Here is a 21,198-nt window from a genome sequence, read left to right as displayed (position 1 = left end):
TTTTCATGATTTTGACCATTTGTCCAGCTAACACGATTTTTCAGATCAAAATTGACCCAAACCCGATTTGGTCAAATTTACCTAAAAAAACTCGGAAATCTAACCCCTTAATTCTTGTATCAATTTCATTTCTTTGATTTAGAAGAGTCATAAATCTAACAAAAGGTGTTAGTTACTGTTAAAACAGGTTAGGGTACGTTTTATAACAGGTAAATAATCTCCAAGGTGCTATAAGCTGATCAGGGTTTGACGCTCAAAAGTGAAACTTGGCAATAAAAGAAACACTTGCTAAAATTTGCCGGCATGATGTAGGTTCAACTCACTAAATTGAAATTCCACTCGCATTTAGCGAGTATTTCCAGTAAAATTCGATCCCTGTCATTTTGTAAAATTAATTTCTACTCCACAGTTAATTTGTTAATACTGTCATTTAAACAGGTCTAAAATTTGTAGAACCTATGTAACAAATTTTAGAATTATCATTGTTTATACAAATGAGTTACCTCCCCTGCAGGCTTAACATTTTCTGTAATTTCAACGGTGCAAAGCTTTGTTTGCAATAGTTAAAAGAAAGGCTTTTTTTTTTTTTTTTTTTTTTTTTTTTTTTTGATATTTGTTATATTTCCTCATATATTGTACCTCATGGTATGCATTTACAGCTAGTTGAAAAGGACCAGTTCCAATCTTGATACAAATCTTGGTAGGCTACTAAGTAGTTAAAATAGCTCTCTCTGTAGAAATCTACCCTACATTATACCAATGTGTCCTACTTAACTACCACATAACACCTGTGTGATCTTTTGGACACTGTCTTTTAATTTTGAATAGCTATCAATTATGATGACCTTGACCTTTAAATTAGCCATCCTCCATCATAATTGACAGCTATTCAAACTTAAAAGGCAGTGTCCAAAAGATTACACAGGTGTTCTGTAGTAGTTAAGTGGGACACATTTGATATTAAATCATTTTAATTTCAATTAAATGTTATCTTTAAATTCTTTGTAGGATTCTGTACTTATAGCTGGGGTAGCATTTAAAAAGACATTTAGTTATGCAGGATTTGAAATGCAGCCAAAGAAGTACACAAACCCTAAAATAGCCTTGCTTAACATAGAATTGGAATTAAAGGCTGAGAGAGACAATGCTGAAGTTAGAGTGGACTCTGTTGAGGTTTGTTATGACTAAGTGTAATCATAGACGGGACAAATAAATGTGAAACTACTGTTGTTAACTGATTTTTAGCTCACCTTCCTCTGACGTTACTTGACCAACTGGAACCAAACTTGGTATGAATGTTCCTAAGGGTATCCTGCATACAACTTATATGGGGACGTTGAAAAACGTGGCTGTCATTTCTTAAGATAGAACATAGGAGTCAAGACTGTAGTTTTTTTGCATATATCTCCAAAACCCTTTGGTTTAGCCGTACTCTTTCAATTGATGAAATAATCCTTATTATAAGGCCTTTAAAAGTATTCAGGGATCAGTGTTATCAGGCGACTCCTCTTAAGAGTTATTGCCCATGAAAGAGGAATAATGATGTTCAGTTTTCATTAATATCTTGAAAACTATAATAGATAGAAAGAAACTTTCAATCGCTGAAATGATCCTTACGATGAGTTGGATAACTAACTCCTTGTTAAATTTATTGCCCTTGAAAGACAAACTTTTACCAGGTGAGTGATTCAGGCTCCTGGAAGCCTCTTGTTTACTTTTTAATTTTAGTAATTCTGATTTTGCAAATGTGGATTTTACCATATTTTTACCATGTTTCTTTTTTAACTGTATATTTACTAACAATTCTGTCAATTTCCGATTTTTTATTGTCTCTGTCAATATATTAGTTTAATCAAAGCATTAGTTAAAATTTGTTACAAAACCAAAAAATCCAAGTTTTGAAGTTGTATGAAACAATCCTCATGTCTTTTTGTCACTCACTGGGTTTAGAATGTTAATAAATCTGCTCAACATATAGTGAAATACAAGTTGTTAAGTACTGTGAAAGTACTTATATTCATGGGTATCAATTTTCATGATTTAGGAGAAATGCACAAGTCTTGAATTTCATGGTTTTGATGATCCAGTCAATACAAAGAAAATAATCCTTTTTTCGTTTGGAACCATATTTCATGGTTTACCATACACTTGAAATCCATGAAAATTGGTATTCCACAGTAAATAGAAGTTGTAGTCTATCATATGTGTAATTTTTGGTATGTGAGGGTGTCCCCTGAAAAACTAGTTTTGATGTCGGTCATCTACAATTTTTTCAAACTTCTTCTCCACAGAAAATACTGAATAGATTTGCATGAAACTTAAGATGATTGTTTCTTAGAGTATACTGCATGAATTTGTTGACCTATGTTGGAGTTATTGCCCTTTTTGGATGTTTTTTGCTGTTTTTGATTTTATTGCATTCAAAAATTTTCTCTTCAGAAACTACTGTACAGAATTCACTGGAAGTTGGTATTTTTGAATTTTAGGGTATCCTGAACAAAATGACAGTTTGGACTTTTTATCAGTTCAAAAACATGGCAGCTGTCACTAATAAGGGGTCAGACAGTACTTTTTTGCATATGTCTCCATAACCATTCAGACGTCTCCATGTAAGAGTTATTGCTCTTGGGGAAGATAAAAATTACTTTTTTTTTTTTACATTTTTCAGACAATGTCTTGAAAACTGTAATAGATAAAATATAACTTTCAATTGCTGAAATGATTCTTATTATAAGGCCTACAAAAGTCTTCAAGGATCAAAGTTGTCAGATGACTCCATGTAAGAGTTATTGCCCTTGGAAGGCAAAAAATTAGGCTTTTAGCTGTTTTCAGCAAATAACAATAACAGAATGAAACTTTAAGTTGATGAAATAATCCTTATGATAAGTCCTACCAAAATCTTTATGAAGTCAAAATTGTTTGACAACTCCTTGTTAGAGTTATTGGCTTTTACAGGCAAAAATTTAACCAGGTGGGCGATTCAGGCTCCTGGGAGCCTCTTGTTTAGCCTGAACAACTTGATTGCTGCTCTTGTTATGTCAGTTGAGGACATACTGCTTGTTCTTTTCTAATCTTAACATTGAAAAAAATGTTTTTCTTTGCAGGAGTATCAGTCAATAGTAGATGCAGAGTGGAAAATTCTGTATGAAAAGTTAGATATATTGCATAAGAGTGGAGCAAAAGTAGTATTATCCAAACTGCCTATTGGTGATGTTGCTACACAGTATTTTGCAGACAGGTAAATAATCTTGGATAATGATACTCTAAACAAGAACTATATTAAAACTTAACTTGGCAACAGCCATAGATCAGTCAGCAAAACTGAACAAACAATGTTAGTTTTCGTGTTACATCTGTGGAACATTAAATGTTGGTGAACACAGATTGTTATTGGTCGTTCTGATCAATAACCGTCATCACTGTTCTCTGATAAGGTTTCCTGAGAGTTGTTAGAAATCTTGTGACTTCTGACTTAGTTTGTGAAACCTACACCATCATAGCATTTCAATATTGCTGTTCTTGATAAAATAATATGTGCTTTTTACCACTTTAAGGTTGAATGATGGCACCATTTCAAAAGATTTTGATACCTTTTTTTTGACAGTTTAGACACAGTTTCAATCTGTGCCAAATTGTCAGAGGGTCTGTCTGTCATTTGGTCAGACAGGCTGATTGGTTTTGTCTGTCCGAAATATTTTTACTATAATAGTACAAGTGGGCGATGTATTGACATTTACCATTTTACATTTGTTGTTGTATTTTGTAATAATGTATGGTGCACAACTCATTTGTTGTTTTTAATTTCTGTATTGTCTCAGCCTTTTTCGTGTTACTTTGTTAATTTGTTCATGTGAAATGTTGAGAAAGTTTGAATAAAGTAGCATTTTTTTTTTTATTAAACTTTTATTCTTGGGCTAAAGAAAAAACTGCATCCCAGTGTAAGAATAAACGTTTCCATATTCCTATTCCATTAAAACTCAATCCCAATGCCTATCGAAATTGGTTGCATTTGTTTAATTAGATAAACTGTAGGAATAAACGTGTCCATATTCCTATCCCAGTTATTACTGAATTTCTGATCAGGATGATTTTCCTCCTATCTCTGTTCAGCCTCTGTTATTGAACGTTTTAAAGACTTTCCAAGGATTCCCCCTTTCACAATTTTGAGTTACACTTTGGTATGAAACAGGAAATGAAACGGTATTTAATCGTAATCGCACATGCCCCAAGAAATAATTAATCCCGGAACTGATCATGTGACACGTCAGACATTTGGTCCGGGAAAATATCGTAGTTGGTTGGTCCGACAACAACTTTACCTGTCCGGGCCAACGACATTTGGGAAAGGCTGCAGTTTTTTTAGGTTACTCCCTTGTTAATTTGAATGTGCTCTTATGAAGTGTAGATGTGCCTACTATATTGTCATTTTGGTGAAACAAATTTTGTAAAAGTAATGGAATATACTATTATCAACATTTCTCAACAGTAGAAAACTTTGTTGATGCATCTCCTTGGAAAATGCTTGGTGATTTATATGTTGAGAATGTTATAATGTGAAGATACAAATGTTGTAGGAGTTAATGGACATAAGTCACTTAGATTCACATCAGCGGTTGGGAAAACTTGACTACATAAAACTTTATTTATTAGATGTCATTGAAAACTTGATTGACAGTTTTATGTTCTTGATATACTGTGTAATTCAGGTTTTAACTTAATATATTGATAACCACTGATCAGTCAGCAAATTTAAACAATTTAGTTTTCATGTTACATCTGTGGAACATTAAATGTTAGTGAACACAGGTTGTTATTGGTCGTTCTGATCAATGACAGTCATCACTGTTTTCTGATGAGGTTTCCTGAGAGTTGTTAGAAATCTTATGACTTTTGACTTAGTTTGTGAAACCTACATAATACCCTTTTGTGACAGTCTAGACAGAGTTTTTTTGTTTTTTTTCGGTTACTCCCATATTAATTTGGATGTGCCTACTATATTGTCATTTTGGTGAAACAAATTTTGTAAAAGTAATGGAACTTACTTTTATCAACATTTCTCAACAGTAGAAAACTTTGTTGATGCATCTCCTTAGAAAATGCTTGTTGGAAAGTCCAGATACAAATTTTGTAGGAGTTAATGGACATAAGTCACTTAGAATCAAATCAGCAGAAGGGGACACTTGGCTACATAAAGCATATTTACTGGATGTCATCGAAAACTTGATTGACAATTTTATGCTCTTGAAATATTTCAGCATTCTGGTTGTAATATATTAATATCCACTGATCAGTCAGCAAAACTAAATGAACAATTTAGTTTTCGTGTTACATCTGTGGAACATTAAATGTTAGTGAACACAGGTTGTTATTGGTCGTTCTGATCAATAACAGTCATCACTGTTCTCTGATGAGGTTTCCTGAGAGTTGTTAGAAATCTTGTGACTTCTGACTTAGTTTGTGAAACCTACACCATCATAGCATGTCAATGTTGCCGTTCTGCATAAAATAATATGTGCTTTTTACCAATTTAAGAGTTGAATGATGGCACCATTTCAAAAGATTTTGATACCTTTTTTTGACAGTTTAGACACAGTTTCAATCTGTGCCAAATTGTCAGAGGATCTGTCTACACCATCATAGCATGTCAATATAGCTGTTCTGGATAAAATAATAATGTGCTTTTTATTAATATTAACAGTTGAGTGCTGGCCCCCATTCCAAAGATCTTAAGTTTGTGAAGCCTACATTGCCTCCCATAAATCAGGATTATACCATTATACTTACCCTACCTAGATTGATCTACTTATAAAAATATATGAAAACTTTCCTTATTCGTAGTATGCTTTATTTTGTGTACTAAAAATTAAAAGATGATTAGTAATGAATTTGATGGAAGTTTAGTTTTTTCAAAATGGGTCAAGAATTATGTAATATTGTTGTGATTTAGAGATATGTTCTGTGCCGGTCGTGTAGCAGAAGAAGATCTGAAGAGAACAATGAAAGCCTGTGGTGGCTCTATTCAGACAACAGTCCAGAATCTTTCACCAGATGTGTTAGGAACTTGTGCTGGATTTGAAGAAAACCAAATTGGAGGAGAAAGGTACATTTATAGTTTTGAAACAAAAGTATAATTATTATCATTTTAAAAACATACTAAATTAGTGCATAGAAAGTTTTTGATAATTGTCTAAACTTCATATTTGTTCACCTACTGACTTAAAATCCACTGGAAATGCCAGATGAGTAAATGCTTGCATCAGCCACAGGCATTAGTTTGCCATTCTAATTTTTATACGACCTCAAAAAATTAGTGGTCTGATACTGGTACGGCACTGTCTTTGTCATCCGTAGACACTTGTGCAATAACTTTAGTTGTGGTTGATTAATTGTTATGAAATTTTTATATGATTTTACTCACCCATTGTTTAATTTAAAGTTTGTGCTGTATTCCCTAAAGGAATTAAAATAGCTGGTTTTTTTTTTCGTTTTTTTTTTTTTTTTTTTTTTTAACTCAAGTAGAATGCTTGTTTTTTTTTTCTTCTGATATTGCTCACCTGGCTGAAGATCTGTCTGCGGTCAAATTTTCATTTTAATCTATTAAGCCATGTTGGAGTTATTGCCCTTTTTAGCTCACCTGGCCATGTGAGCTATTGGCATCACTTGGCGTCCGTCGTCATCATAAACAAATTTTCAAAACTCTTCTTCTCAGAAATTACTTGACTAATTTGAACCAAACTTGTTATGAATGTTCCTTGGGGTATCCTGCATAGAACTGATGTAGGCATTTTTCATCCATTGAAAAACATGGTCGCTGATACTAAAAATAGAACATAGGGGTCAGACAGTAGTTTTTCGCATATATCTCCAAAATGATTAGGTTTAGCCAAATTTTAACATGGGGGTTAAAGTGTTCAGCATGATGAGATCTATCTGTGGTCAAATTTTCATTTTAATCTATTCAGCCACATTGGAGTTATTGCCCTTTTTCGACATTTTTTTGCTTTTAATGTTCAAAAATCTTCTCCTGACACTACTTGACCAATTTGAACCAAACTTGGTTTGAAGGTTCCTTGAGGTAACATGCATAGAACTAATGAGGGGATTTTTGATCCGTCAAAAAGCATGGCCACCATTACTAAAAATAGAACATAGGGGTCAGACAGTAGTTTTTCGCGTATATCTCCCAAAACAGTTAGGTTTAGTCAAATTCTTTCAGTAGCTGAAATGATACTTATTTTTAGGACTACAAAAGTTTTCAGACATAATATTTGTCATATGCTTTCTTATAAGAGTTATTGCCTTTGTCAGGGGAAGGTTGTTTTTTTTTTTTTTTTTTTTTTTTACAGTTTTCAGCCAATGTCTTAAAAAGTATGATAGATTTAGTCTTTCATTTACTGAAATGATCCTTATGATAAGTCCTATCAAAGGTTTCTTGACTGCGGCTGTATTACACCACACTCTGCAAAGCTTTTTATCTGTTGATAGCAGCCATGCTAAGCATGTATTCAATTTATTATATCACCTATATATGAGAAGTTAAAAATACCCCCACAAACAAGGTAAGGGTAATATACCTTTTGTCCATTTTGGTTGGGCCCCTGTTTTACTGCAACAGTATTCTAGTTGATCATTTTTTACTATGAACTTCTATATTTGATAGAATTGAGTTCAATTCAAAGTGTCAAGCAAAATACTTATCAATAATTTTTTTAGGTACAATATGTTTACTGGATGTCCACAGGCAAAGACGTGTACCATAATTCTTCGTGGTGGAGCAGAACAGTTTATTGAAGAAACAGAAAGGTCTTTGCATGATGCCATAATGATTGTTAGAAGAACAATGAAAAATGATGCAGTTGTAGCAGGTAAGCTTACTAAGAATTTGTTCTTCCACTATGTTGCGCATACTTTACAATTCTTACAAGGTTTGGATTAGTATGCAACATATTGCTGCCATTTTATATTCAATCATTTATATTATAAATTTTCCAAGAAGTGCTATTATGTTTTAACCTTCATCAGTTAGGTAACTAAAAAATAAATCACGAGAACTCCATTTTATCATTGTTTTACCATGGACTGGTCATATATGTCACATTGTTTTACCATGAGCAATAGTTTGGGGTTAAAAATCTACGTAAATGGCCAGCCCGTAGTAAAACAATGATAAAATGGAGTTTCAAAGATTTATTTTAATTCTAATAGGACTATACTCGGCGTCACATAAATATCATACTGTTAAAATTTGAATAAAAATATTTTCTACGACTTTATTGACACCAACCGTCGTTTAAATTGTCTTAAATGACTTGCTCATTCGTTTAGCCAAACAGCTTCTCAAAAACAAGTCACTTATTAGCTTAAATCATGCGTAACAAATCCTTACGGGAAAATCCCATACTAATATCCGCCATGTTGGTTTTTACGGGACGATTTGTTTACAAACGAAGTTCGTAAGTTCCCGTCAAACTCCGGTGACAATCGTCTGCTTGATCAACTTCTTGGTATTGTACGTTATTCACGTAAAATAGATCCGAGATATCCGAAATAACGCCGAAGTGCATTCTGGGTTCTTCGGTTTTTGGACAAACCATTTAAATGTAAACAACATCTCCTAGCAACCCGATCACTGTAAACATGGCCGACTTTTTACAATGTAAATATTGCCACCTAGAATTAAAATCTGACCGGAATTTAACGATTCAATGTTTAGGGAGAAGCCGTTTGGCTAAACGAATGAGCAAGTCATTTAAGACAATTTAAACGACGGTAGGTGTCAATAAAGTCGTAGAAAATATTTTTATTCAAATTTAAACAGTATGTTATTTATGTGACGCCGACTATAGTTTCTTCATATTTTTTTTTTGGACACAGCCTATGAGTTGCAAGAAATGTTGGTCATGTGTTTATTACTTTTTTTACCACAGCTGTGGTATAAATAGTTTGAAGCACATCATATTAGAATATGCAAAATATTGAAAAAAATTAATTTGAAATAGCCTAACTTTGGGTATACTTACGACATGAAAGTCCCATGTCTATGCAGATATATTTTCCTGTTCTATGTTCTTTTTGTTTTGTTTTTTTTGGTGCTATTGTCTGAGTATATAAATCTTAATAATTTTTTTTCAAAATATTTTAACTTTCCTACTGCACGCCCTTTTTATAGTAAATATGAACTCAATGAAACCTATGTAGAATTTTTTTTTTTTTTTTCATCTTTAATAATACCCTTTTTTATCCAATCGGAACTCCTCATTACACAAAAGAAAAACATTGGAGGCACAAGGCGGAAGAATATGTCTGGAATTTTGACTGATCTGATTCAAAAATTATAGTTTTACTCGTTGAAATATTTACCATTACCTTTTTTCCTAGCTCCTCGCTTTGTGCCAAAATTCTTGACTGATTTATTGTTCTTTATTTCTAGTGATATATAACCAAATTTTCTAGCACCACCTGGTGAATAGAACTACTTTGAGTCGCGTTTGACTACATTTCCAGCACTTTTTTTTACCTAGAAATTCTCCTTTCTGCATCTGAGGTTATTTTTTAGTGTAGCGGAAAGGTCTGAGTAGTTCCAATTGCTTTTTTTTTTTATTGTGTACCTCATTTGATTCTGGTAAAACAAATGTATCAATTTCAGTTTTTTAATTTTTGGCCTGAATTCAGATTTTTTTTTTTTGGGGGTTTCCTTATGAAAATTCCTGCCTGCATTTTTCAATCAGATAACTGATAAATGGTTTTCCAGTTATAAGGGGTCAAAGGAACCACATCCCAGAAAAACTATTATTGTGTTCACTCTTGCCCCATCTGTTTGAATTTTAACCACTGTGGTTGTATCATGCTGTGCTCTGAGAAGCTTATTATTGTTTATATGAACATCAAATAATAGCTGTTCCTAACTTCAAACAGACAAATCAAATTAAAATTGGAATTTATTAGGTTTTGTTTCGATAAAATTCTGAAAACATTTTCTCGAAGGTTGTATGCACTATAGAAAAGCAAATGCAGTTTATAAATTCAAGTGGACTATTATGCTTTGGAATTTTTTTTAGGATTTCATGGTTATGCCCAAGACCGGAAAATTTTGGTTTTTGTAAAATATTCCCCAAAATAAGAAATACATGTTGTTGGAACTACATTGTAACATGTCTTGACCAGCATAGGGGGTTATGTAAAAAAGTGACTCATGTTTCCATTCATTTTGCTAGTCAGATTTATTATGATAATCAACATCTTTATCAGGTGGTGGAGCCATTGAAATGGAACTGAGTAAACATTTACGGAATCTATCAAGAACAATAGCTGGTAAAGAACAATTACTGATGGGGGCCATGGCAAAAGCTTTGGAAGTTATTCCACGACAACTGTGTGAAAATGCTGGCTTTGATGCTACCAATATTCTCAACAAATTAAGACAGAGGCATGCACAGGGTAGGTTAAATTATAATATACCCAATTGTTAAAACAAAGTTAACATGCATAAAAAAGAGGATTTTATGTATCAATATGAAATCACCAACTGTGAAAGCAGGTCTAGTAGCTGCTTGACTCAATTCCTTAAATACATTTTGAAGATGTGCACCTCATATTACAAATAAATTTGATAAGATAACTTTTTCCTACATTTTTTGCATGCTGAACTTAACAATTTTTGTCACTTCATCTTTTGAATGATACCTACTTAGTGTAATATGAACCCACTTAGATTAATATGTTACTCAAAAAGTATTGAACCAACATTACTTTATAGATAGCATTGTTTTGTGGATTGTTTCCAATGTAATAATAATACGATAATTAATTGGAAGAGTGAATAACCAAAATATGATCACGATTTCTGAAGAAAGCGTTGATTTAATGTGTGTTTATGGGTTAAATCCTCAAATAGAAATCTTTTTCTTCTATAGGTGGTACTTGGTATGGTGTAGATGTACTTAATGAAGATATTGCTGACAACTTCGAGAATTGTGTCTGGGAACCTGCTATAGTGAAAATAAATGCATTAACTGCAGCATCGGAAGCTAGCTGCTTAATTCTTTCAGTTGATGAGACAATTAAAAATCCTAAATCACAACAAGATGGACCACCAGGTGGTGGAATGGGGCGTGGTCGTGGACGGCCAATGTGATAGTGTTGTAGAACTTCAAATTTAAATTAATATTTATGTCTCGTAACAAACCATTCTTGCTCTTCGTCATAAAAATAATCCTGTGTTCTTGCATTTGCTTTGTATTTTTTCATAAACATAGAAAAAAATCACATTATAAAAACTAATAAAAATTTTACAAAACAAAATGTTTATTTATCATAGGATTGAACAGTATTTTCGGCCATTCATGCATGTATGAACGGATCTCGGAGCTCCCAAACTCAACCTTTGGCCGTTCATGTAATGTTTAGGAGTGGAGAGATAGTTGGCATTGAAAATACGAGATAAAAACAATTCAACAGGAATAAAAATTTTAAGGAATTACAATAAGGAAGAAGGAAAATTACAATAAGGTGTTTTCAAGGGTTCAGTCAAGACTCAGTTATAAGTTTCTTTCCTTGAGCTGAAAATTACTCTCTGTAAGCAAACTTCCGGTAAAATCAATGTGCATGTAATAAACTATTATTACGGCTATATTATGCTGTTCAGTTTGTTGCCTATCCTCCCAAGTCAGGGTTTTGAGTCCACCCTCGCTCCCTCAAACCCCTGACATCACTCATTCATATTTAGCAGGTATCGTCCAGCCAATTCCGATTGGTTGCTTCTCCGGGTGAGAAGCACCAATGAAAATCTATTTAACATAAAATTTCTGTGGAAAGGTAAACAATAATACGAGGTAATGGACGATCAGATATAGTAACTAAAAGTTGTATGATGTCACAAATGATGCAATATGAACAAAAATGATAACTGCAGATTCTGTTTAGAGTCTTTACTGAAAAAAAATGACGTTATGTGTAGCCACTTTGTAAGTTATATCGAAGAGTTTCTGTCATGAGTGATTTGATTGGATTTTGGATCCGTGTTAAATTTAAGTAACGCACTAGATGGCGCTGGATGATACCCGCTAAATATGAATGAGTTATGTCAGGGGTTTGAAGGAGCGAAGATGGACTCAAAACCCTGTCTTGGGAGGATGTCTGTTGCCTCACTCTTTCGAACTACACAGCCACCATATTGGTTTCAAGTTGAAACTTGCATGTATGAACCGTCTTGCGAAGTTCATTCATGTATGAACTTTCTGGCAACGACGTTCTCGACCAATCAAAAACGGCTATAAGCATGAAGAATTTCATGATTAGAATTATTTGTTCATGAAAGATGGCAGGAACCAAAAGTATCTGTCATTGAAGAACTAATTTTTAATGGGAAAACAATTTAGGTTTGTTCTTTCGGCATGTCATAACTTTCCCAAAATGCTATTCAATAAGGCAAACTAAATATGATCCATGGGCCAGGTGTCAAAACCCTTCCCAGTACAGATTTTCACAGACCTATATAAGGTGGTAGATATTTAAAAACAACTGTGTTGTCTCTTTGCCAAAAAGGCATTGCCATTGTTGGAAATTAGGTTACAGCTAGTTGAAATAGACCAATTCCAATTTCAATACAAATCTATTTAGGTTACTGAATAATTTAAATGGCTCTCTAGGTATAAATCTTCCATACATTATACCAATGTGTCCTTATCTACCCTAGAACACTTGTGTGATCTTTAAAGTTTAAATAGCTGTCAATTATGAAGACCTTAACCTCTATATTATACCAACCACCAGTGTGTTAGGGTAGCTTGTACTCTACATTTACAGCTATTTGAAAAGGACCAGTTCCAATTTCAATACAAATCTTGGTAGGCTACTAAGTAGTTTAAATAGCTCTCTAGGTAGAAGTCTGCCCTACATTATACCAATGTGTCCTACTTTACTACCACAGAATTTTTGTGTGATCTTTTGGACACTGCCTTTTAAGTCTGAATAGCTGTCTGTTATGATGGGCTTAACCTCTACAGGTCAAGTAAATACTCACTGAGGCCATTTAAATAATTGTTCAATTTTCGATACTGGTACATTTTCAAGTTTATATTTTATGGCATCTTGTATAAATGGTCACTGTAAACCAAAGAATAAAATAAAAATGATAATCACTTTACAACATTTCTTAAACATTTTTTTTAAACTGTTTAATATTACGTGTAAGGAGGACTGTTGCATGCATTTATATTGCAAGCTGAAAACATGACCATTTTGCATAAGTTTAATGAATGTTACCATAATTTTAAGCTCTTTCAACTACTTCAGCTAGAGAGAATCTCAGTTTAAGGCCTGTGTGATCTTTTGGACACTGTCTCTTTTAAGTTTGAATAGCTGTCAATTATTATGGTGGATGGCAAATTTTAAGGTTAAGGTCATCATAAATGACAGCTATTCAGACAGTGTCACACAGGTGTTCTGTGGTAGTTAAGTAGGACACATTGGTATAATGTAGGGCAGATTTCTACATAGAGAGCTATTTAAATTACTCACTAGCCTAGCTGGATTTGTATTGAAATTGGAACTGGTCTATTTCAATTAGTTGTAAAACTATTGAAAAGAATAAGATGCACAAACATTGTTAAATTTATTTTTGACTTAAAAATTCATTATTACAATTTTGCAAAATGGCCAGGTTTTTAACTTGCAATTTCCCTTTAGTGGAGAAAATCCACGTCTTCCTAAATATTGAACCAGTGTGCATTTTCTAAAGAAATCCCTTGAAATTTATCTCATTGTGTCTATTTTCTTTGGTTTCCTGTGAAAATATATTTGAGATGCCCCAAAATGGAACGATAGCAATACAAGTTTTGACAATGATTGGAGTGGCCTCAGTGACTTGTATTAATTGAATGATTAGTGAACATCTAGGACTATCTCAAACCTTTACAACACACAGTATTGCTTGACATTTACATATTTTTTAGAATTTCAAGTATGAATGTGCAACAAATTTTTTTAAAGAACTTTTAACATTTCAATTAAAACCTCAAAATACGCTTTGTTTAACCCATTAATACCAACATTTAAATTTTAAAAAACAATGTTATTCAATCAGAAACAAGTAAATCATTTAAATGTAGAGTACAAACTACCTAATCACACTGGTGGATGGTATAATAGAGAGGTTAAGGCCATCATAATTGACAACTATTCAAATATAAAAGACCTGTCCAAAAGATCACACAGGTGTTCAGTGAAAAATAAGGAGGACACATTGCTATAATATAGGGCAGATTTCTACCTAGAGAGCTATTTAAACAACTCATTTGTATTGAAATTGGTCTATTTCAACTAGCTGCAATATATTGTGGCAAAAAATACTGAAGCATAAATAAATACATGTGTAATTGGACAATTCAAATACATGAAAACAAGAAACAAAGTCTTGAAACTTTGTAGTTGCACAATTACAAATAGATATTAACACTGAAGATAAGAAAAATAAGAGATCACACAAAAAACTAAAAGAGTAGCAATATTACTCCCATAAACTAGGAGTGACTTCAGGTGCTCCAGAAGGATAAGCTTCAGGCTCGTAGCTGCCGTGACGCAAAAAAGCTTTTGCCTGCACTTAATTTTGCCAATTTATTTTTTTTTTGGAGATAAAATACATCCAGGAGAGGCATAAATGATGCTCTAAACGCTATCTCCGCGGACCCCCTGCTATAATTTTGCCTACACTTCAATTTGGCCTCAGCTACGCACCTGAGCTTGTCCTGCTATGCCAGGGGTCCATCAAAAACAACAGTAATTCTTCCAGGTGAAATTGGCAATTTGTTACCACTAACCAATAGTAACAGATGGTCAGTTGATAATGCTTACCAATTGGACAACACTAATTATTTTGTGGTATTTTAAGAATCACCCTGTCTGTCAACCTTTCTTGTAAGCAACACCTCTTAAACTACAAAATGGATGATGTTGAAGTTTGACAAAATGTTTCAACAGCTGGGCATTATAAATAGATGAACATGAAGGAATATACATGTAGTTAAATGTCGGAGGACTCCAAACTTGAGGATTTAAATTGTGAAGGCTACTCCCTCTGCCATTCAAGATATTTTGATGAAACTTTATAGGAAGGCTAGGCATTAATTATATTCTAACTCCAAAGAGAGACAATCAAACTTGAGGGTTTAACACATTAAAACCTCACATTCACAACTTGAGTGTTACTGCTATAAACTACCATTTGGGGAGCTTCGATCAAATTTGAAAAGAAAGAGCAGGATTGAAATTTTCAAGAAATAAAAAAGCATGACAGCCCATAAAAAAAAAAATAATAAAAAGGCTTATTATTGTCCTAGTACCGGTACTTTTTGTTATATTAAATAATGAAGTTAGAGTGCTTTGTGCGGAAGGAAAAAAAAAGCAGGAGCAGGTCCTATACTTTCTCAAAAATAAAAAAAGCAGGATAAAAATCTTATTCTAGCTCCTCCCTTTAAAATTGAATGGTTTCCCCCTTAGCACTGAAGTTTTGATATTATTGAACTAGAGTAGCTCAAAATGTTCCTAAGCCTCGATGAGTGGATTTATCTATTTGAAACAACAGAACTTATTTGTTTCTTCATGAAAATTTTAATTGACCCTTTGAAGCATTAAATGGCCAAATGGATTTTTTTTTTCGGAAAATTGCTTTCACATTCTGTCGTTGTGTTATCAACAGCGACAAAAATAGTACTGATTGTGGTTTGGAGTAGTGAACTTCAGAAATGGCAGCAAAATTGTTCTAAAAAGCTTAGTTAATCTCCCATAAAAAGTGTCCAATATGATTTGTTTGTCAATATTGGTCCCATAATGTACATGGTTAAACAGGCTGTGGGGTATTAGTCCCAATGGCAATGTTTGGTTTGCATTACAAAAGACCAAAAGTAAGAAAATACTTCTCAATTGCATGAATTTTTTTTTCATAAAGTACTTTAATGGGTAAAACAACAATACATTAGTGAAAACCCTCAGTTTTCTTGAAAAAATGTTTTCACAAAAGTATATTTTCTTTCTTTCGATTATACACTGAAGCAGGAATTTGACATGAAAAAAAGAGTGCATTCCACGAACATTGACGACATAGGGTATTTTGACTCCTGTTAATTACATTTTTTTTTCACAAATATGTGATTAAAAGGTTTCTACTGTACAAGTAGTTGGATCACCTCACAGCCTTTTAAAGGAAAGGTATGGTAAGGCCCATATTTTGCCCCTTGCATGACTTGAAATTTGATATGAACTTTTTTTTCTGTAATTTAGACTTCAATGATTGAAAAACAGTTGGAAATCTGCCAGTTCCTAATCAAATTTGCCAAAACTGGGCACTTTTTGTAACATTTTAGCAATTTTTGAGTGCCTCTACCAACTTGTCCAAAAATGGTTGTTCATGATTTCTTAATGCCACTTTGATAGGTGTCCAAATCAGTTAAAATATGGGTCACGTTGATGGAGACCTTTGAAATTGGCATTTTATATCATTAAATACATCTTTTATAACCTGTAAATATGTTTGTGGCAGTTATCTCTATAATATTCCATTATTTCTGCAAATAAAATAAAGACCTAGCCATCAAATGAACTGAAGATTTGAGGGACACCTTTTTGGATGATTAGTAATAAATTAGCATTTAGGAAATGAAGTTCTAGCAGTAATGTGCTAAGCATGTTCCATTTAATACAATTCAGTCAAAATATCCATCAATATTTAATGACTAATAAACAGGAAGTGAAGAGCAGTGATTTGAACCAAGTAAAATTGGTGGGAAAATTCTAACTGATAAAAAATGTCTTAATCTGTTTGAGAATGTTAAGGGAAAATTCTGACTGATAAAAAATGTCTTAATCTGTTTGAGAATGTTAAGGAAATTTTATTCTTTAGCTGAAATTATAGTTCCATTAGAGTATAAATACAGTGTAGGTTAATACTCTGTTGAAATACTTTTGATTGTGAGGAATATGATTGCAAATTAATTTTGGACCAGTTTGAACAAAATGGGAAATAGGTGAAACAGAACAAAATTTGTAAATGTGTGTGAAGTTTGATACAGTTTATCTATCCATTACAGTTTTCAGAAATAGGTAATTGATTGATATTCAGTATATACATGTTAGGAAAAACAGCTCTAAATGATATTGGAAATGTAAATTTATGATTCTAGTTTTATTTTACATTGTGTAATCATTTGAATTTTATCCATGCTGCAATTTTCACAAGAACAAAAAAAAAACAGTGCCAACAGTACTTCAATTACTTCAAAATTATTTTTTTCTTAAAATAGGTGGCCAAATATGACCCTTATCGTACCTTATACTTTTCAACCATGCACTTGGTATAAAAAGTACTGCAGAATTTTAGATTAGGAGGGTGCATAAAAATTTTGAGGTTAAATTTTTGAAATATTCTTCTAGATTGGGTGCAATATAGATATCTTTCGTAGTTAAATTTGCGAGAAATTAAAGTTTCAACCTAAAACCGCCTAAATCTACCCCAAATTTTAGGGGGGAGCACACACCCGCCAAGCCCCGCCTGAATCTGCCTCTGGTACCTACTTAATTTATGATACCATCAACTTTTTTTTTTTTTAAATTAATGCTATGGGAATTAAAAGGCTATAGTGTCAATGAACACACAAATTGTACCTGTCCTATATTTAAAAAGCCAGTATTAAAATAGTGGAAATTATGTGAGTAAATACACATTAATGATTTGTCAAGTTCCACCAATATAGGAAAAACTTAGTAACAGTTTTCACATTAAACAAGTATTTTGATGCTGGACTGTATATATCTCTGTTGAACAGTGGTGACAAAACATGTAGCATTTGATAAATCTAAAGGACAACTGGTACCCTGACAATATTTCCACGACAGTTGTGTTTAATTTGCTAAGGCATGTAATCTGACATGAAACAATACCCTGCCATGTTGTGTTGTATTTTATATCCAAGAACTCATGCTAATCTTCAAATCTAGATACTGCCAAGGAATGGATAGATGGAGAGATAAAAGCAGGGATAATATTGTTTCTTAATGCAACTCTGTGTATAGAAGTAACACTGACAATTTCCTATACTACACCATGCCAAGTCAAGATCTCTAAGTTGGTGTCAGCACTACAGGGGGTCATTTCAAACAATGTAGTTTTAATTAGCAATGTGAATTATAAAAACATATCCTCAAAGTAATCATCAAACTCTTCTTCCCTGTAAATGAAAAAAAAAAAATAATTGCAGAATATCAGAGATCAATGTTGCCTCATGTGACACAAAATGTATTAAGAAAACTCTGCAATTTTGTGGTATATGTATCATAATAATGTACAAATATACCAGGCAGCTTAAAAACACAGTCAAAAGGTAGGCTAGATCCTTCAATACAGTTCAATATACATGTGCAGGAGGACCTCAATGACCAAATGAACTACTGTCCACAACTACAACTGTATAATGATAGTTTGCTACATCCAAATTTAAAGTAAAGTTCCTCTTCCATTTTTGGGTTTGGATCTTTCAGGATCAAAATATCTATAAGTCACCAGTCTATCACTGAAACTTCCCTACTATTTCTGAACACTACAACAAAATATAGTTCAAATGTAATTCCTTTTATATCATCCAAAACCTCTTTTATAACCAGAAAATTTCTTTCTTGCAATTATTCAGCTCAATAATATTTTATTATTCTGCAAATAGAACTGAGACCTAGTCTTCATATCAACTGAAGATTTGAGGGGCTCCTTTTTGGCCTTGAAAAGATATTTTAGTATTAAATTTGCAATTAGGAAATTTATTTCTTATAGTAATGTGTCAAGAAGCACAAAATGTGTTAAGCATGTTCCATTTAACACACTTATCAAATTCTCCATCATTAATAAAGAGGAAGTGAAAAGCAGTGATTTTAACCAAGTAAAAAAGGCGGGGAAATTCAATTTGATAAAAGTGTCACATTTTGGAATTCAATCATTGATTACCAAAACTTGACAATGTTCATCAAGAAAATCATTTTCTTAAGCTGAAATTAGTTTTATTTGAGTATAATAACCTTATACTATAGTTTTTGAATTTTAATGCAAATTAACTTATGGACAATTTTAAAAATTTAGGAAAAAGATGAAATGGAACAAAGTTTGTATTTGTGTGAGAAGTTTGATCAGAAGTATGGATTGATATTCAGTTTATACATGTAATGGTATTTTACATCATGTAATCTTTAAAATTTTGTTCTTGCTACAATTTTCACAAGAATCAGAAACCTCCAGTGCTGACAGGACTTGTTTCTGGCCTCTAATTCCTAAACCGTTCAAGTTCAATCCCAGGCCTCATTTTGTCGTATGGCACCTTGTGGTATAATTTCATAAAGATCTCTACACTTATAATGTTATACAAATCATTGAACGGAGATGAAGCGTCTACAGAAAACAACAACAACGATGATGACAGCATGATATCATTATTTCTTGATAAAATATTGGTGGAGCGGAACGAAACTTAAACTTGATTTGTAACTATTCATACTTGACCCACATACAAAACATCAGCCCAATATCTGCAAGCATATTGAAAAAAAGTGCGGACAACTGATTTTGTTACAGACGCACGCACGGACGCACGGATGGACAGACTGATTACTATAGGGTGCCCGCCACTTAGTGGCGGGGCCCTAATTAAGAGAGGGTAGCCCCACTTCAGGGAATGATTTTAAGTCCATGTTTTTTATGTGAGACCTCAAAAAACTTTGGATAAAAATATATAGTAGGAAGAGCAGATATTCAATTCTAAATTACGATTCTTTTAAAGTTTCATTTTTGTCATTTAGTGGTGTTTGAGGGTGTAATAGATAAGAGATGACTACTCCCATGGCCCCATGTTCAAAATGACAGAATATGTTTTGTATGTGAAACCCCAAAATTGATCTGAATCAAAATATAAAATAACAGGTGCACAGAATTCATAGAATTCCATTCAGTGGTGCAGGAGAAGTAACAGATAAGAGATGGATCCTTCCTGGATGCAGTTATCACCAACATGATAAATCTTAGTCTGACTTTGGCAGCATGGAACCTTGTGATACCATTTTGTAAAGATCCATACATATATACCTAAGTTATCTCTTTTATACTCATGCAAGTAATTGTTTTGAAAATAAATGTTTAGGGACAATGACAATACTGTAAAAACATGTCTTTACATTTTAGCAGTTGTATGTAATCGAAATTAAATTCTTAGTTGGAATATCATGCATATGTAAAGGTAGTTCCTTTGTAAACCTTCTACTTTGTTTGCAGGATGTAAAAACATTAAATGATACTGTATGGAAGAACCTAAATAAATGTGAAGTATCTCCATCTCTATTAATAAGCCCTTGTTACATGTGCTTCATTCATACTTTTTTCCCTAAATTGTGTTGAAAAATTTACAAAAGTGATTCTGGAGCATACAAGAAACATCTGGAATTATTTATAGGGTACTAAGGGTGCACTATACAGTTACATTTAGGCACACTGTTTTGCACACAAAGTTACCCCCGTCAAATTTTGTAAAACTTAAAATTTAAAGTTGAAATTTGGTGGATATATTGTTTAAATGTAGATAAAGCATTTATAAATAGACAGATGTAATATATGTTATGGTAAACAGGTGTAATTTAAATGAAGAATGGTATCCGGAACGTTTCAGTCCCCTGCCGCATTAGGTTGTCTCCTCAGCATCAGATGGCTGATTTTCAAAATACCTTATTTCGCACGAACTTTTGGGATTAAAATAGTGAGAGAATGAATCGAAAAGGGTCTTATTATTTTTACCTTTTTTCCACCTACACCATGCATGCTTTCATCCTATGTCTAAGTGCCTGATATTTTATAAAACATCGTATTTGGCTGTTAGTTTTGGAAAGGCACCCCTGACTTGTACTAAAATTCAGTGTTACCATGGCTACAGGATTTCATAAAAATAATCACTAAATTATTTATAAATGACTTGAACCTCCACACACCAAGAATTTCAAAAATATGCACTTTTTTATGACAAAACACTAGAAATTTCTGTGCGGACTGCCTCAAAACAGCTTTATTTCAATAAAATGAGACCAAATTTTCAGAAATGACCTAACTGTATTGTACTACCTAAAGTACGCTACAAATCACAAACATTGATTACACAATCAAATTTATATCATGAACATGTT

At 33.0% G+C, this 21,198-nt stretch overlaps 2 protein-coding genes across 5 annotated transcripts in view; one reads left to right on the top strand and one right to left on the bottom strand.

The window, feature by feature from the left end:
* LOC148620977 (T-complex protein 1 subunit eta-like) overlaps nucleotides 1–11,219 on the top strand; it is a 33,112-nt gene extending 21,893 nt beyond the window's left edge. For all 3 annotated transcript variants that reach the window (XM_088574925.1, XM_088574924.1, XM_088574926.1), the window contains exons 7-12: nucleotides 1,009–1,173; nucleotides 3,105–3,238; nucleotides 5,948–6,100; nucleotides 7,714–7,865; nucleotides 10,249–10,437; nucleotides 10,914–11,219. In XM_088574925.1, coding sequence (XP_088431051.1) covers nucleotides 1,009–1,173; nucleotides 3,105–3,238; nucleotides 5,948–6,100; nucleotides 7,714–7,865; nucleotides 10,249–10,437; nucleotides 10,914–11,134 — 1,014 coding nt within the window. In that variant the 3' untranslated portion in view covers nucleotides 11,135–11,219. The remainder of the gene's footprint in view (nucleotides 1–1,008; nucleotides 1,174–3,104; nucleotides 3,239–5,947; nucleotides 6,101–7,713; nucleotides 7,866–10,248; nucleotides 10,438–10,913) is intronic.
* Nucleotides 6,544–21,198, bottom strand: part of LOC148620976 (protein FRA10AC1 homolog) — a 28,290-nt gene continuing 13,635 nt past the window's right edge. The window contains exon 13 of one of the 2 annotated variants that reach the window (XM_088574927.1): nucleotides 6,544–6,817. In XM_088574927.1, the coding sequence (XP_088431053.1) occupies nucleotides 6,721–6,817 (97 nt within the window). In that variant the 3' untranslated portion in view covers nucleotides 6,544–6,720. Of the gene's footprint in view, nucleotides 6,818–14,356; nucleotides 18,219–21,198 lie in introns of those variants that run through there. The other variant, XM_088574928.1, reaches the window with a different exon arrangement.

The sequence above is a fragment of the Perna viridis genome, chromosome 3 (genome assembly GCF_037379345.1).
Source record: "Perna viridis isolate PV_CMFRI_1.1 ecotype Kerala chromosome 3, ASM3737934v1, whole genome shotgun sequence".
In the NCBI taxonomy this organism is placed as follows: Eukaryota; Metazoa; Mollusca; class Bivalvia; order Mytilida; family Mytilidae; genus Perna; species Perna viridis.
Note: the sequence above shows the minus strand (reverse complement) of the source record. Positions and strands in the feature narration are given on the sequence as shown.